Source organism: Panthera leo, chromosome D4 (assembly GCF_018350215.1).
Source record: "Panthera leo isolate Ple1 chromosome D4, P.leo_Ple1_pat1.1, whole genome shotgun sequence".
In the NCBI taxonomy this organism is placed as follows: Eukaryota; Metazoa; Chordata; class Mammalia; order Carnivora; family Felidae; genus Panthera; species Panthera leo.
Genome location: NC_056691.1, coordinates 31,583,908 through 31,602,641, shown reverse-complemented (window position 1 = coordinate 31,602,641; position 18,734 = coordinate 31,583,908). Strand labels below are relative to the sequence as shown.

Here is an 18,734-nt window from a genome sequence, read left to right as displayed (position 1 = left end):
CTTCTGGAAGGCCTGTGCAACAGATAAAATAAGTTTCTGTATGTATCTTAGTTATAGGTTCAAGTCTTATTCATAAGGCTTGTATTTCCTTACTGTCATCTGTGTGCTATGCATACTACCAGGAACTTGGGTAGGGGTCCAGAGATTAAAACATAGTCCTTATCCTTAAAGAATCCACTTACAGAGTTTAAGATTTTATTCCCAACCCTGAGGATAAATTTTTAATTTTAAACAGGGTTAGTTGAGCTAGCTTCTGTCCTTTTATGAAAGACTTAATCTTTTCTTTTCAAGCAGTGTTAATTCAGAAGTCACCAAACACTCCAGACACCTGCTTACTTCCCTTGTTTGAGAGTATAGTGGCGAGATAGAAAACATATGTGTTTTATGAACAATCAGATGGTAATTGACATGCTCAAAATAATAGAAAAGAAAGTTAGATGACAGGAAATATGAACCAGAGCAATATTTGGTAAGACAAAGCTTTAATCAACTAATTACTGAATTATCTAAGAATGCATTATCCATATTTATATCTATCGTAAATCTTGTTCTTTGGGTATTTTTTTTTTTTTGACCTTTAATAACTACTCAACCTAGAACTGGATTTTAACCCCTGTTAATAGAGCTCACTGTTTCTACTTAATTACAGTTTGGCATAGTTTTAATCCCATTAGGGAAACTTTCATAAAAACAATTACTTGAAAACCCCTTTTCTTCAAAAGAAAGTTGCAATTAAAAGGGAAAAGGGTTATTTTGTATTTTTATATCAGGCAGATAATTGAAGTGAGCTTCAAAGGAAGAGTTGAACTAAGTTACAGATTCTTCTATAGCTAGAGCTTCATAGTGTGGCTTAAACCCTTCTCAATTAACATATCACACACAGATATAACTAACGTTTATATGTCAAATAAGTTTCAAAGCACCAACTAAATTTGTATTAGCTATTTAATAGTTACTACGTTCCACTGACAAAAGTTGTGGAAAATTGAATTGAAATCTTTGGGGCGATTAAGGCACCCCTCCATAAGCTTCACATCATTCCAACTTTTTATATTACAGAAGATATTGAACTCTTTGGAAAGACCCCAAAATTTAAAGATAGAATAGTTGAATGCATTTTGTGAATTGGTAAAAAATATAAAAAAACAAAAAAAAACAAAAAAAAAACCTGAGAGAATTGAACAGTAATAGAACTTCCCTACCATTTTACCAGACTTTAGGAAAAGAAAAAAATGATACATTACATATTAAAGAAAGATCAACTCAGAATCTGCAGAGAGTAGAAAGGAGCCTGCATAGAGGGTGTAGAGTGCACAAAAGAAACAAACCAAAAAACAGACTCTTAACTATAGGAGACTAAACAGATGGTTACCAGAGAGAGAGGTAGGTAGAGGGGATGGGTGAAAGAGGTGAAGGGGATTAAGAGTACACTTCTTTTGGGGCACCTGGGTGGCTCAGGTGGTTGAGCATCCGACTTCGGCTCAGGTCATGATCTCACGGCTCGTGGGTTTGAGCCCTGCATCGGGCTCTGTGCTGACAGCTTGGACCCTCGAGACTGCTCAGATTCTGTGTCTCCCTCTCTCTCTACCTGTTCTTCAAAAATAAATAAACATTTTTTAAAAAGTACACTTGATGAGCATGTGAGTAATATGTGGGACTGTTGAACCACTATTTTGTACACCTGAAACTAATATAAAGTATGTTAATTACACTGGAATTAAAATTATTTTTAATATAGAAAAAGGCTTACCTGTAAATACTTTTTAAACGATATGTGATGCTAACAAGTAGTAGTAGGTGCTTTTAATTAGGACAAGAGCAATTTAAAGCAGGTTTATTGACAATAGCATGAAACACTGACAGGCAATTAGAAAAACCTGTAAGAGTATGTCTTGGTAGTCCAAAAATATAGTCAATAATCATTTGATGTAGAAATACAGATCATAGAGAAATGTGAACAGTCCCTGAGAGTAATTGTATTAAAATGTAACACAATAATTTGTTTATGATGATTCAAGTCATCAAGAGTTAAATTATATTCATTGTGTGTTCAGAAAATCTAGAAGACATATTTCCCTCAATTAAAAAATCTTTTGCATCTGAGCAGAAAACCTCAGTTAAATAAGAAATTTACTTATGTAGTTTGAATACTTTTTGTAGGCCCACTCTGTGCTAGGCATTGTGATAGAACCTGAGAAAGTAAAAATAAGTAGGTTACTGTCCTTGCTCTTCAGATAGTCCCAATCTTCATGTCACTTATGTGGAATTTTTTTTATGCTCTGATGATACCAAATGTAGCATTGCTTAGTGATTCAGACTGTGCAGTGAATTGCTTGAGAACCCACCTTTCTGATATATCAGGTATAGATTGATCAAATTTTATCAATTTATTTGCTACCACCAATTTACTTTTGAAAAAGGTCAAATTCAGATACTCAACCTGTGGTTAATTTCCAATCCAGAATTCGTTCTTCTTTGTAAATGAAAGTGGTTATATACCATCTGTACATATATATTGTTAGATTTTCTTCCCCAGTAGTAGTAATTACCTGACTAGGAATATGATCTGTTACCCAGTTTTCCTCTCTACAAAACTAAATGCCATTGAAATTTGCAGTAAATTTTCAGCATTGATGCAGTTGTTTGTTTTCATGCTTTCTAGTTAAATGCTATTATGGATATATAATGGGCATGTTGTATATGTTGTTCAGTGTGAGATGCCTTTAAAATAAAGTACAAATGCTTTTCTGTTAAATTAGTCTGTAAAAAAAATTTTTTTAATGTTTATTTATTTTGAGAGACAGAGACAGAGTGGGGAAGGGGCAGAGAGAGAGGGAGACACAGAATCTGAAGCAGGCTGCAGGCTCTGAGCTGTCAGCACAGAGCCCGATGCGGTGCTCAAACCCACGAACTGTGAGATCATGCCCTGAGACAAAGTCGGACACTTACCCGACTGAGCCACCCAGGTGCCCCTTTTTCTGTTAAATTAGTCTTAGGTGAAAATGGATGAGAGAAAATACTAGCATTAGATAGTTCATATTAGAACCTCTGGCAGTGTTAATACCTTTTAACTTTTCTGATGTTAATATGCATATATTTCACTATACTGTCAAACTAGCACTTTTCCAAGGGACTGTATACCAAAAAGGTGAATGTAATACTTTACCCCTAAAACTGTGAGTATGCAGGAATACATGAGTATGATGATAGTTTATTTAGGTAAGCAATAAGAAAAAGTAAATACTACCTTTTCATTTAATATTATTTAGACTAAGGAGAATGCCAAATAATTGGTTTATTAATATACTTAATTATAGTTAATTTGATTTGTGCTGTGTTTTTATACATAGGAGTTGAAATTATTTACAAGTTACCTTCAGATACTGCTAGTGATTTTAAATGAGACACCTTTGTGTACGGTTAGCTTTTCTCAAAGTTATTTGCATTTTATTTGAAAAGCTCGATATATTATTTAATCCCTTTTCCAATCCTTTGTCACAATTTATGTGACAAGAGCCAAGCCTGTAACAAAAAAATATTTTGTCATATGGTCCAGTTTCTGTGATCTAACATTTATAGAGGAGTATAGAAAAATAGAAAAATAGTATTGATGTTTTTGTTATATACATCTTTTTTTTTTACTGTTCTTAACACATTAGTACCTTCTCAATTTATAAAAGCATTCATTGTATATTTATATATGATTTTATTTTTTTCTTCATATAGCTGTCAACAGCTATTTTGTTTACATATAATGTTATAAGAAAATCTATATAAGTAATAGGATGATTTGTGTAAACAAGTTACTTTCACCTAAGTTTAACATTCAAAGCATCTACAATTATTAAAATGTGTAAAATACATCCATGATGATGAGACATGTAAGGAACCTAGAATTTACTTGTTTTCCTTTTGTTCTTCTTTTAGGTGTCCAATGTCTCCAGCATCAGTAGATTGCCAACTCCCTGTCCTTGCAACACCCCAGCCAGCATTATGCTGGTTCTGTCATACCCATCCCTGATTACTGCAGCAGAATGGAATCGTTCTTTAGTTGTAAGGTAAGTTTCCCTCCCCACTCATTTCATACACATAGACTCAGCTTTTCATTTTATAATATTGTGTAGTTTTGTAAGTTTTTTTTCAAGTTTCTTTTCCTGTATGGTTCCTTAGGTTATTAATGTATCTTATTCAGAAACTTATAAAACTGCATAATATAATAAAAGTTTTATCTTGTAACCATAGACCAGGTTCTTTTTGTAGTAATCCCTATGAGGTTATAATACCTCCATTGTTTGACATTTGGGGCATCTCATGGAAAGGGAGCTGGCAATCTGCAGCTGCTGTGGACATTGGATGAGAAGTATTGAAAGGTAAGCTTCAGATTTAGACCATATTAAATGCCTTTGGCTCTATGGTGTATGCTTGAAATTCATACTTTATGTTAAACTTTATATTAGATTCATAAAAGAAAAATATTACTCTCCTCTTTTAACGTGACCTTCAGTAAATGTTTGCATTATTAAGTTCACATAATACATTGGGATTATCTTACAAGATAGTTTTTATCCCTGAAAATAGAATTCTAATATTGAATGAAATATTAAATGAAAATAATATTAAATGAAAAACAGTTTATTCTTCCCCCTTTTCACATACCTGTTTATAAAAAGTGTTAGGACTACATTTATGTACATAAAGCTTATAAAATATTTTTTTATTAGAGAAATAGTTATAACACTGTTTCACAAATGACCTCTTACTAGTCCTTCTATACCTACTGTCTTTATTTTCAATTCTGTGTTGATATCTACAGATAAAGATTGTAAGAACCTTTCTGATTTTTATTACATCCATGTTCTCTCTTAAGTGTTTGAAGATGAGGAATTTGCTGTTTTCTGTGTTTTTTAGTCCAGTTTTAAACTTTAGAACAGTATAATTTTAAGTAATATTGTAAATAAACTAAATTTTATAGATTTTAATTTTTGCATTACAGAGACACCTACGTGTAAAGATAGGTACTTAGGTAATACAGTCTCGTATTCTTTAGGAATTGTCTGTAGGCCAAGTGGGACAGCATTGTGTGGAAGAAGGGATTTTAACATTCAGAAGAGCTAGAATTCTAGCTGAAAGTCTGCCTCTGTCTACAGGCACTTCCCTGTGTTTCACTGAGTCTATGTTCTCGTCCTTCCCTTTAGCTTTAATAATTTCATCCTAGAAGAAACGCAGTAGTTATTCTCAGTTTTGCCTTTTTGTATATGTAAATAAAGCTGATCAGTCAGAATAGCTATTGCTAGCTTTTAGTTAACGACCTGATTTAAATTCGGGAAATATTTGATTTTATATAAATTTTTACATTAGACCCAAGTTAAGGCAGATGGTTGCCATTTCTAACTTCTTTTAAAAATTCGTAACTTTTTTCTCTTTATATTAGTTTCATTGTATACTGTGACACTCCAAGACCACCACTAGGTAGGAGGGGACACGTTATATTAATTCCATTTGGTTTTTATTGACCAAAGAAGATGGTAAATGAAACAGGCAGTGTGAGTTTCTTTTTTACTGTCAAGTTGTTAAATCACCTTACCTAAAATACCAGTCCCAGTGCAGTGATTCTGAACTTTTTTAAATGTGTATCCCCTTTTGGTAAACATAAAAACTGTGGACACACATACCCCATGGCAGGATATAGTGATATCCTTTATTGAGGTCATTGTATTCTTTACATGTATCTTCTAGTTTTTATCACTCTTTCTATAATTTCTTTTATGACAATAATAGACTTTTTGTTTTCCAAATATATAATAATTAAATATGCATTTTTAAATAATGAAATACCATACCATCACTACCCCAAGTTGAGAATATACAATATTAAAAAAGGGGAAGAAGGCCAAAAAACATATATAAAGTTAGAAAGCTATAGGCATTTTCAAACAGGTCAGCAGATAAGACAGAATTATATGAAAGTTAGAATTCTATTCTCTGATTAATATTTATGATCCCTTCTCTGTATATATAGTTGGATAGTTCAGTAATATATTTTCTGGACATTAGATTAATTAAAATTTAGTAATCAAAATCAAAAGATAAAATTCTCCTGATCTTTTTTAATGTCTTTTCTACAAAAATTAATGCTATAATTTAATAGAGACACAAACACAGCTGACAAATGTCTTAAAATAATGACATTCAGCTACACAGATTCCTATTCCTTTGCCTCATCTACCTAGTCTCAAGGTCCCACAATACTGCTCGTCCTTCTACATTCCCCACACCATCACCACTACACTAATCCAGATAGAAGCCATACTACCCAGGTTCATTCTGCATCTGCCATTCTTTCCCCATATAACCCTCAGTTACAAAAACTTCAGAATGCCTGGTGCTCTCGGGGTGCCTGGGTGGCTCAGTCAGTTAAATGTCTGATTTTAGCTCAGGTAATGATCTTGTGATTCCTAAGTTTGAGCCCCACGCCAGGCTCTGTGCTGACAGCTCAGAGCCTGGAGCCTGCTTCGGATTCTGTGTCTCCCTCTCTGCCTCTCTCTCTCTCTCTCTCTCTCTCTGTCTCTCAAAACTAAATAAAAATTATAAAGAAAAATTGAAAGAAAAAAAGAGAATGCCTGGTGCTCTCTAGTCTTTTAACACTTCTCCAATTAAATATACCACAAAGATGATAGTCTCCCTGAACCTTCATTACTCATGCCTTTCGTCTTTCTGCGTCTATTCTTACCATTTCATTTTTGAGCCAAGTAGTAGTTAAAAAGTTGAGAAATAATGCTGTTGTATGCCCTGTTAAAGAAAAAAAAAAAAAAAAGAATCTCTACCTTTTTTTTTTTTTTTTTTTAACTGAGAGTACTACCTCATTCCACAAAGGATTTAGGGTGACTGTCTGTCATCTGCCTTTTCATCTTCCTCATTTACCTCTCCCTAGATAAAAGTATTGTTTATTGTTTAATAGTTTTCATGGGTTAGAATAAGCACTTTATACTATTTTCTAACCCCTTTTTTTTTTTGAGAAAATAAACTTTTGAGATATAACTTACTGTTGAGTCCTTTGAGAAAGCATTTGACAAGAAGAAAAGTCTGTCTAGTTTATTATATGAAATATAATTGATATAATATATCATATAAATGATTGATACAATTGATATAATGATTGATATAATATATAAACAATATATGAAATAATTACTTTCCTTGAAATTTTTTCACAATACTCTGATTTGTCATGCCATTAAAAAGATAAGGGTTAATCATTGAGCCTAGGTTCCATACTCATTATGTGCACACATGTAATCCCAAATCTTCCTACTCTTCTAATAAACAATTCCCTTCCAAGATATAAAAACCTCAGAAGCAAAAATGTACTTGTTTATTTCTACATGAATAAATATTCTGTTGGAGTAGGAACTACACTATTCATCATTTATGTTTGTGACTAAAATTTCACATACATAGATAAATTTCACATTTCAGTAAGTGGCTGAAATGTTGACGGTTATATATATATATATATATATATATAAAATTGGGAAATTTATGCACAGATTCAGAATACATTTTGCTTTAGGAAGTGGTTATTTTTCTGCCGTAGTGTTCTACATATGTGGTAAATTAACTCAATAGTTGCTATGAGATGAAGTCTAATTTTTGCATGTTAATTGTGATCCACAGTATATATAGTTGTGTATTTTTTGTTACAAAAGAAAAAAATGAGTGGTCTATATGGTATATGAATTATATCTCAACAAAAAAAAAGAAATACCACATGGTTATAGAGCAGCAAATGATGAAGATGGTAGTGATGATGATGATGATGAAGATGGTGATGGTGATAGGTATACACTAACATTGTGGAAAAGGGGGGAGTTGGCTACCTAACGATATAACTTCTGTAACCTTATTGTTCCTATGGTATTTGAATAATTTTATGGGTACTGGTGAAGTGTATCTTTACTAATGGTTTTTATAACCTATGTCATTGAATTTATGCAATACAGCTCTTAAGAGTAGACATGTAGAGTAGAGTGATGTAGTAGAGTAGAGTGATGTAGTTCTAAGAACTTGTACTTCAACATAAGGTAGATCTGGATTCAAGTCATAGGACCTTAAACAAGTCATTTAATCTCTCAGCCTTAGTTTCATTTGTTAAGTGAGACTAAAAAGGCACATACATTAGAAAGGTTTTCATAACACTAAAGTACATGTGTACTCTCATGCTCATTCAACCCCTCCATTCTTTCCCCTCCTTCTCTTCCTCACTTTCCTCCTCCTTTTCCCTCCCTCCTTTTCCCCTTCTAGATAGAGATACAGATAGATAGAAATAGAGATAGATATATGAGTTAAATACTTTGGATAATACTTAACAAATGGAGAGGGGGCGTCAGTAATTATTAACTCAGTGTAGCTGTAGCATTATAGTGTTGAAAATTATGACCACTTATCTGTTTGTCTGTGGTGGAAATATTTTTAAGTAAAAATAATTGTAAAACTTCCTAAGGAAGTTTGTTAAGACTGTGCTTGAATATAACAATCCTGACTTTTTTCTCTTTTTTCCCACTCTTTGGGATAATTACAAAAACTTTACAGAAGTGAACCATATCATTTACATATTTAGTGAATTTTTATGAATGTTTGTATTTTTACATGTATTTAGAAATGACTTATTAAAATATTTACAGTTGACCCAATTAAAAACGTAAAAAAAAATTTTGTCTCCTTGTTTGATTAAATAGGTTTTAGATTTCTCTAGTAGAATTGAGAGTCTTTAAAATATTATAAATTTATTACAGAATATTTTTCCTCTTTCTGCAACCTTCTAAAAAAGATATACTCATTTGATAAGTATTGGTGTTTTATTTTGTGTTTTACTCAGAAAATAAGGCTTGACATTCACTTTTAGATTAAATCTAAAGGATTTACTTTAATATTGTGTTTTTAGGGCAAATGGTATCATCGGAGGCAAGCTGTAAAAGAATTGCATGGTACATTGATACGTCTTTTAAATGAGTTGCTGCCATGGGAACCAAAGTTGATGAAAGCTTTTCAAAGAAACAGGTACTTTGAGCTTTATAACGTTTTACTTATTTTAGGGCTCTTAACTTGTGATTATGGGAAGATGTTCTGGAATCATTTGGTATTTTTCCATTGATTTATAATTCAACAGTTATTTTTGAGTGCCTGCTGTGTGCAAGGCACTTCTAAGCCCTGAAAAAGTAGTGCTGTTTAAACAGAACCCTACTATCTTGTAAAAATGAAACTGTACCTATTAAATAAGTCCCCATTTTCCTTCCCACCCACCCCTCACAACCGCCATTCTACTTTGTCTATATTATTTGACTGCTCTTAAGTACCTCATGTAATACACAGCATTTATATTTTTGTGTTTTTGTGACTATCTTCTTTCACTTAGCATAATATTGTCGAGGTTCATTCATGTTGTAGCATATGTCAGAATTTCCTTCCTTTTTAAGGCTCAGTATTTCATTGTGTGTGTATACCATTTTGCTTATTTATCTGTCAGTGGATGCTTGGGTGGTTTTCATGTTTTAGCTATTATGAATAATGTTGCCAAGAACATGGGTGTACAAATATCTCTTCAAGATACTGCTTTCACTTCTTTTGGGTATATACTTAGAAGTGGAATTGCTGGATCATGTGGTAATTCTATTTTTATTTTATTTTATTTGTTTTATTTATTTGTTTATTTAAATTCAAGTAGTTAACGTGAAGTGTAGTATTGGTTTCAGGAGTACAACCCAGTGATTCATCAATTACATACATAACACCCAGTGCTCATCCCAACAAGTGCCCTCCTTAATGCCCATCCCCCACCCATGGCTCCTCCATGAACCCTCAGTTTGTTCTTTGTATTTAAGAGTCTCTTATGGTCTGCCTCCCTCTCTGTTTTTACTTTATTTCATTTTTCCTTCCCTTCCCCTATGTTGATCTTGTTTGTTTCTTAAATTCCACATAAGAATGAAATCATATATTTATCTTTCTCCGACTGACTTATTTCAGCATATTCAGTGTATTTAGCATAATACACTCTAGTTCCATCCATGTTGTTGCAAATGGCAAGATTTCATTCTTTTTGATCACTGAGTAATATTCCACCACACACACACACACACACACATACACACAGACACACACACACACACATCTTCTTTATCCATTTATTAGTTGATGGACATTTGTATTTGGGCTCTGTCCATAATTTGGCTGTCATTGATAGCACTGCTATAAACGTTGGGGTGCGTGTGCCCCTTTGAATCAACATTTTCATACCCTTTGGATAAATACCTAGTAGTGCAATGCTGGGTTGTAGGGTAGTTTTATTTTTAATTTCTTAAGGAACCACCATACTCTTTTCCAAGTGACTGTACAGTTTTCCATTCCCACCAACAATGCACAAGGATCCCAATTTCTCCACATCCTCACCAACATTTGTTATTTTCTGGGTTTTTTTTGTTTGTTTGTTTGTTTTTGTTTTTGTTTTTTACTAGTAACCATTCTAATGAGCACTAGGTGGTATATTTTTGTACTTTTGATTTGTATTTACCTAATGATTAATAATATTGAAATAAAATGGGTATCTTTTCATGTGCTTATTGGTTACTTACATATCTTTGGAGAAATGGCTATTTAAGTTTTTTGCCCATTTTTGAATCTGCTTGTTGATTTATGTTGATTTTTAGGAATTCCTTGTATATTCTGGCTATTAATCCCTTATTGGGTATATGACTTACAAATGTTTCCCTCCATTCTGTGTGTTATCTTTCTGTTTTGTTGATAGTGCCTTTGATGAGCAATTTTTGAAATTTTTCATAAGGTCCAGTTTGTCTTTTTTTGTTGTTGCCTCTGCCTTTGGTGTAATTCCCAAGAAATTATTAGTAAGTTTAGTAGTAAGTTTTGAAACCAGGAAGTGTGAGCACTCCAACTTTGTTTTTATTTTTCAAGATTGTTTTGGCTCAAGTCCCTTGAGATGCCATATGAGTTTTAGAATAGGTTTTTCTATTTCTGTAACAAATACAATTGGGATTTTGATAGGGATTGCCTTGAATCTGTAGAGCCCATTGGGTAGTATTGACATCTTAAAAATATTAAGTCTTCTAATCCATAAACATGGATGTGTTTCCATTTATTTATATCATCTTTAATCTCTCTCTCCAGTGTTTTGTACTTTTCATTGTACAGGTCTCTCACATCCTTGATTAATTCCTAAATGTTTTATTCTTTTTTATGCTATTAAAAATGGAATTGTTTTAAGATGCTTTTCAGATTGATCATTGTTACTGTATAGAAATGCAACTGATTCTTGTGTGTTGACTTTGTATCCTGCTACTTTGCTAAACTCATTTAGTTAGTTCTATCAATTTTTTTTGTGGCTCTGTAGGGTTTTCTACATGTAAGATCATGTTGTTTGTGAAAAGATTATTCTTTTCAATTTGGATGCCTTTTCTTTTTCCTGCGTAATGCTTGGTCTAGAACTTCTTTTTTTTTTTTTTTTTTTTTTTTTTTTTTTAATGTTTGTTTATTATTTTTGAGAGAGACAGAGACAGAATGCGAGTGGGTTAAGGGCAGAGAGAGAGGGAGACACAGAATCGGAAGCAGGCTCCAGGCTCTGGGCTGTCAGCACAGAGCCCGATGCAGGGCTCAAACTCACAAGCCATGAGATCATGACCTGCGCTGAAGTCGGACACTCAACCAACTGAGCCACCCAGGCACCCCTTGGTCTAGAACTTCTAGTCCTGTGTTGAATAGAAGTAGCAAAAGTGAGTATCTTTGCCTTCTACCCAAACTTAGAAGGAAAAGATTTCAGTCTTTCATCATTGAGTGTGATGTTCACTATGGGTTTTCCTTATGGCTTTTCTTATATTGAGATAGCTTCCTTCTATTTGTTGAGTGTTTCTATCATGAAAGAATGATGAATTTTGTCAAATGCTTTTTCTGCAATGATTGAGATGATCATGTGGTTTCTTTGCTTTCTTGTGTCAATGTGGTATGTTACATTAATCAGTTTTCATATGTTGAACCATCCTTGCATTCTAGCAGTAAATCCCATTTGTTCAGGTCCTTTCAGTATGCTGCAGAATTCCATTTGCTTATATTTTGTTGAGGATTTCTGCATCAGTGTTTATAAGAGATACTGGTCTGTGGGAGCATGGGAACAATGGCAGAGTAGAAGGATCCTGAGCTCACACCATCCCATGTTTACAGCTAGATATCATCCACCCAAGTCAATAAATCAGAGAGCAGTCTGAAGACTGGCAGACCAAACTCCACAACTAAATATAGAGAAGAAGCTGCATCTGAAAGTTTAGGGAAGTCCAAAATGTAGAGGGAGGCTGCCAAAATGTGGAGGGAGGCTGCCTGCAGGAGGGAAAGGACTGTGTACACAGAGAGGGTAAAGAAACAGGTACTTCTGCCAGGGAGCTCACAATGGGGAAGACTAATTCCCATAATGTTTGGCTTTAAAAACCAGAGGGGCTGAATTCCATGAGTTTGTAAAACCAGTGGGAATTGGAGCCTGGAGCTTTAAAAGTCTGCTGACTAAGCACTGGGTGAGCCAGGAGGGTAAGTGATAGCTGCTGGTTTCCTGCCTTTAAAGAGATAACAGCCTGTGCAGAGAGGCAACATAAAAACAGCAGTTTACACAACGCCAGGGGCAAACAGGAAACAGATCTGTTCATACTGATTTTAGACTTGGTGAACTTTTTTCAAAATGAGGAAGCTGGCAGGCACCATTTTCCTCCCTGACCCTCAGGATAAACATAGAACCAGCCATAGGAGACAAAGCTGCACAGATACCTGTAGCCTCGACCCAGCACTCAGGGCAAGTTTTGTTAAAGTTGCATAGGTACCCTGCCCAGACTCCAGGTGCATATCTGCTGCTGCAGGCCATGCCCAGCCATCATCTTGCGCCCAGACCAGCTTCACATCCCCCACAGCCATAGCGCTTTGAGAGATCCTGCAGAGGACTAGTGGCCCAATATAATTTCGCTAACACCGATTGCCCACTTGCAGGTTCCCTGGTGAGCTCTCCCCTCTTAGAGCTGGTCGGCCTGAGTCCCACTAATACCACAGAGTAAGCATAGCCCACAACAGGCAGAGGGTCAGCGCAGACGACTGCTCTGAAAGGAAAAGTGATTTGGACATTACAGTAAGCAATACACATAGGACATTCTCCTGAAGTGCCAGGTTCTGGTGAATAGGGGACACTGCACTGCAGGACACTCCAGAACCTCCTCTTCATAAAGTCACTTCTTTCAAGAGCAGAAGACATAGCTGCTTTTCTTAACACAGAGAAACAGACCCAGAGAGGCAGACAAAATGAGGAGACAGAGATACTTATCCCAGATGAAAGAACAGGACAAGGCCACAGCCAGAGATCTAAGCCAAACAGATATAAGTAATATGCCTGATAGAGAATTTAAAGCAGTGATCATAAGGATACTCAGTGGACCTGAGAAGAGAGTGGAAGACATGAGTGAGACCCTTAATACAGAGATAAGGAATAATAAAGCAGAAATAAAGGGCTCAATTAGAAGCAAGAAAAATCTCAACCTAACCTTACATCTAAGGGAGTGAGAAAAAGAACAACAAACAAACAATTAAAATTGATAAAAATCTAGTCAGGCTTATCAGGGAAAAAACAGAAAGAACTCAAATAAAATCACAAATGAGAGAGGAGAAATAACAGCCAACACCACAGAAGTACAAATAATTATAAGAAAATATTATGGAAAAACTGCATGCCAACAAATTGGACAACCAAGAAGAAATGGATAAATTCCTAGAAACCTATAAACTACCAAAACTGAAACAGGAGGATATAGAAGATTTGAACAGGCTGATAACCAGGAAAGAAATTGAATGAATAATCAAAAAATTTCCAACAAAAAAACTCCAGGACTAGATGACTTCATAGGTGAATTCTACCAAATATTTAAAGAAGAATTAATACCTGTTTTACTCAAACTATTCCAGGGCATAGAAAAGGAAGGAAAACTTCCAAATTCATTCTATGAGGCCAGGATTACCCTGATAACAAAACCAGGTAGACACACCACTAAAAAAGATAACTACAGGCCAATATCCCTGATTGACATATATGTAAAAATCCTCAACAGATACTGACAAACCAAATTCAACAATATATTAAGAAGATCATTCACCAGAAACAAATGTGATTTATTCCTAGGTTGTAGTGGTAGTTTAATAGTTGCAAACCAGTCAACGTAATACACCACATCAATAAGAGAAAAGATAAGAACCATAGGATCATTTCAGTAGATTCAGAAAAAGCATTTGACAAAATACAACATCATTCATGGTAAAAAACCTTCAACAAATTTTTCTCCCTAAGGTCAGAAACAAGACAAGGATGTCCATTCTCACCACTTATTCAACATAGTACTGAAAGTCCTAGCCACAGCGGTCTCAGACAACAAAAATAAATAAAAGGCATCTAAACTGGCAAGGAAGAAGTAAAACATTCATTATTTGCAGATGACATGATACTATATATAGAAAGCCCAAAAACTCCACTAAAAAAATGACTAGAACTGCTAAACAAATTTAGTAAAGCCACAGGATACAAAATCAATATACAGAAATCTGTTGCATTTCTATACACCAATAATGAAGCAGCAGAAAGAGAAATTAAGGAATCAATCCCATTTACAATTGCACCAAAAATAATAAGATACCCAGGAATAAACCTAACCAAAGAGGTAAAAGACCTGTACTCTGAAATCTATAAAACAGTGATGAAAGAAATTGAAGACACCAAGAAATGGAAAGACATTCCATGCCCAAGGATTGGAAGAACAAGTACTGTTAAAATGTCTGTACTTCAAAAAGCAATTTACACCTTTAATGCAATCCCAATCAAAATACCAATAACATGTTTTACAGACCTAGAACAGGCAACCCTAAAATCGCATGGAATCACAAAATATTCTGAATAGCCAAAACAGTCTTGAAAAAGGAAAACAAAACTGGAGGCATCACAATTCTGGACTTCAAGTTATATTAACAAAGCTGTAGTAATCAAAACAGTATTTATTGTACTGACACAAAAATAGACACATAGATCAAGGGAATGGTATTGAAATGGAAATGAACCCACAGTTTTTTGGTCAAGTAATCTTTGATAAAGCAAGAAAGAATATCCAATGGGAAAAGGATAGTCTCTTCAACAAATGGTATTGGGAAAACTGGGCAGCAACATGCAAAAGAAGGAAACCGTATTCCTTTCTTACACCATACACAAAACTAAATTCAAAGTGGATTAAGGACCTAAAGAGAAAAAATAAATTATTGGAACAACATCAAAAGACCCAAAAAGAAAAAATAAATGTTTGGGACATTAAAAAACCTAAAAAGAAAAAATAAATTATTAGGACAACATCAAAATAAAAAGCTTCTGCACAAGGAAGGAAACAGTCAACAAAACTAAAAGGCAACCTACTAAATAAGAGAAGATATTTGCAAATGACACATCTGATAAAGGGGTAGTATCCAAAATATATAAAGAACTTATACAACTCAAGAACTTATACAACTCAACACCCAAAAAACAAATAACCCAGTTAACAGTAGGCAGAAGACATCAACAGACATTACTCCAAAGAAGACATCCAGATAGCAAAGAGACATATGAAAAGATGTTCATCATCCCTTACCTTCAGGGAAATGCAAATCAAAACTACAATGAGATATTGCCCCACACCTGTCACAATGGCTAATCAACAGCATAAGATACAACAGGTGTTGACGAGGTTGCAGAGAAAGGGAAATCCTCTTACAGTGTCAGTGGGAGCAGGTACTGTTGAAAACAGTATGGAAGCTCCTCAGAAAGTTAAAAATGATGATCCAGCAATGGCACTACTGGGTATTTACCCAAAGGATACAAGAACACTAATTCAAAGTGATACAGGCATCCCTATGTTATAGCAACATTATTTACAGTAGCAAAGATACAGAAGCATCCCAGGTGTTCACTAATTGATGAATGGATAAAGAAGAAGTGGCATACACACACACACACACACACACACACACACACACACACACACACACACACACACAATGGAATATTATTCAGCCATAAAGAAGAAGGAAATCTTGTCATTTGCAGTAACATGGATGGAGCTAGAGAGTATAATGCTAATCAAACTGTCAGAAAAAGACAAATACCATATGATTTCACTCATGTGGAATTTAAGAAACAAAATAAGCAAAGGAGAAATCTATCTATATCTATATATCTACATCTATATATAGAGAGAGACGGACCAGGAAACAGACTCAACTATAGAGAAAAATTGATGGTTACTACATGGGAGGAGGGTAGAGGATGGGTTAAAAATGTGATGGCGATTATGGAGTGCACTTGTAGTGATGGGCACCAGGATGATGTATTGAATTGTTGAAGCACTATATTGTACATCTTAACTAATATAACACTAATTGTTAACTAACTGGAATTAAAATGGGACAAAAAAGAAAAAAAAAGAGATACTTGTCTAGTTTTTTTTGTAGTGTCCTTGTCAGGCTTTGGCATTAGCGTCATGCTGGCCTCAAAGAATGAATTAGGAAGTTTTTCTTACTTTTCAGTTTTTTGGGGGAAAAGTTTGCAAAAGAAAGGTATTAGTTCTTAAATGTTTGGTAGATTTCACCAGTGAGTGCATTAGATCCAAACTTTTCTGTGTTGAGAGACTTTTGAATTAATGATTCATTCTCCTTTAATAGTTACAGGCATATTCAGATTTTCTGTTTCCTTGTAACTTAATCCTGGTAGGTTTTTGATTTTAGAAATTTGTCTATTTCATCTAAATTATCCAATTTGGTGGCATACAGTTTTTCATAACATTCTAATTATTATTTTTATGGGATTGGTTGTAATGGCCCCACTTTTATCTCTGATTTTCCTAATTTGAGTCTTCTCTCTTTTTTTTTTTCTAAGTTGATCTAGATAAAGATTTGTTAATTTTGTTGATCTTTTAAAAGAAGGAAATTTTGGTTTCATTGATTTTTCTCTTTTGTTGTTCTATTCTCTATATTGTTTACCTCTGATATCTTAGTTCCTTCCTTCCATTAGCTTTAGGTTTAGTTTGTTTTTCTTTTTTGAATTTCTAAAGTTATAAAGTTAGGTCGTTGATTTGAAATGTTTCTTGTTTTTTAGTGTAAACATTTCTTTATAGCTCTAAATTTCCCCCTTAGCACTGTTTTTCCCCCCACTGTGTCCCATCGTTTTACTATGTTGTGTTTTCATTTCCATTATGTATAAGTATTTTCCAGGTTTTTTAAAATAATTTCTTCCTTAATCCATTAGTTGTTTAATAGTATGTTATTAAATTTCCACAAATTTGTGGATTTTCCAGTTTTCCTTCTATTATTGATTTCTGACTTCATCTGTGGTGTACATTCTCAGAAGAAACAGACAAGCTCAAAATGTCAGTTAGTGATATGTACTATGAAGAAAATTAAATTACGGTAAGGAGAATAGGAAATGCCTGGTTTGGATGAGATGATGATTGCTCTTTTGTAGGGTGTCAGGGAAAGCTTCCCTGATGAGTTGATATTCAGAGACCTGAAATAAATGAGGAAGAGAGCCACATGGATATCTGAAGGAAAAGAAGATGCAGAAGCCCTAAGGTTGGCCTCATATTTGGCATGTAGAAGAAATGCAAAGGTTCACAGGTGTATCCAGAGCTGAGTGAGTGAGGATTAAAAGGCTAAGAGTCAAGATATCAGAGAAGTATAGGGAACAGTATCCAGATCATGTAAGTCTTAATGGACTTTTGTTTTTACTCTGAAATAAGACACCATTGAATGGTTTTAAGCAGAGGAAGGACCTGATCTGACTTATGTTTTAAAGCACTCACACTACCTGTCATGCTGAGATTAGTGTAGTGGGATGACAGGGAATTCAATTACAAAAAGCAATAATCCAGGCAAAAACAAAAACGATGATGGCTTGGAACAGGATAGTGGTTACTGGTCTGTAACACTCTTAAGGAGTTTCCCTGGTGTAATCTGAAACTGGCGTCTGTATTCAGAGGGCAGGGAGAGACCAAAAGAAGAAACAGGCCACTCCAGGTGCGTAGGTGGCAGGTTGAGTAAGTAAAAGGAAATTACATTTGATAAGGCTTGTCTTGAGCAGCAGCAAGACAAATGGATCTCTGCACCTGCCCACCAGATCTTAAAAGTTCATATAAGGAGGCCTTACTTAGATGCAATCACATATATATCGTGTAGGTATTTTCAACATCACATCACTATCTCAAGGCTGTGTTCTTGGAGCAGTCTCTGGGGGGCAGGAAAGGCAAGTAGAACCTGCATTCCAAGGGTGGGGGAAGGAATGAGAAGCCTTTGAGTGCCTGGGTCCAACTCATGGGTCAATTGGTGGTCACCTGTTTTTCATGATTCTCCTTAACAGCTATTCAGATGGCAAGGGGTGGTTGGATTCTGGATGTATCTTGAAAGTAGGATAGGTAGAATTTTCTTAAACATTGGATATAAAGTGTCAAAAAAAAAAAAAAAGAAGAAGAAGAGGAAGAGTAAAAAGTTGATGTTCTATTTTTGGTCTAAACAACTGGAATAATGGAATTGCCATTAATTTAGATAAGGGAAACTAAAGGAGTAGCAGGTTTGCAGGGCAGGGATTCAGGAGTTTGGATTTCAGCATGTGAAGTTTGATATGATTTTTAGACATCTAATTG

General features: G+C 34.6%; 1 protein-coding gene across 2 annotated transcripts in view; it reads left to right on the top strand.

Moving 5' to 3' along the window:
* KIAA2026 (KIAA2026 ortholog) overlaps positions 1-18,734 on the top strand; it is a 130,912-nt gene that overhangs the window by 95,861 nt on the left and 16,317 nt on the right. For both annotated transcript variants that reach the window (XM_042913626.1, XM_042913625.1), the window contains one exon: positions 8,942-9,057. In XM_042913626.1, coding sequence (XP_042769560.1) covers positions 8,942-9,057 — 116 coding nt within the window. The remainder of the gene's footprint in view (positions 1-8,941; positions 9,058-18,734) is intronic.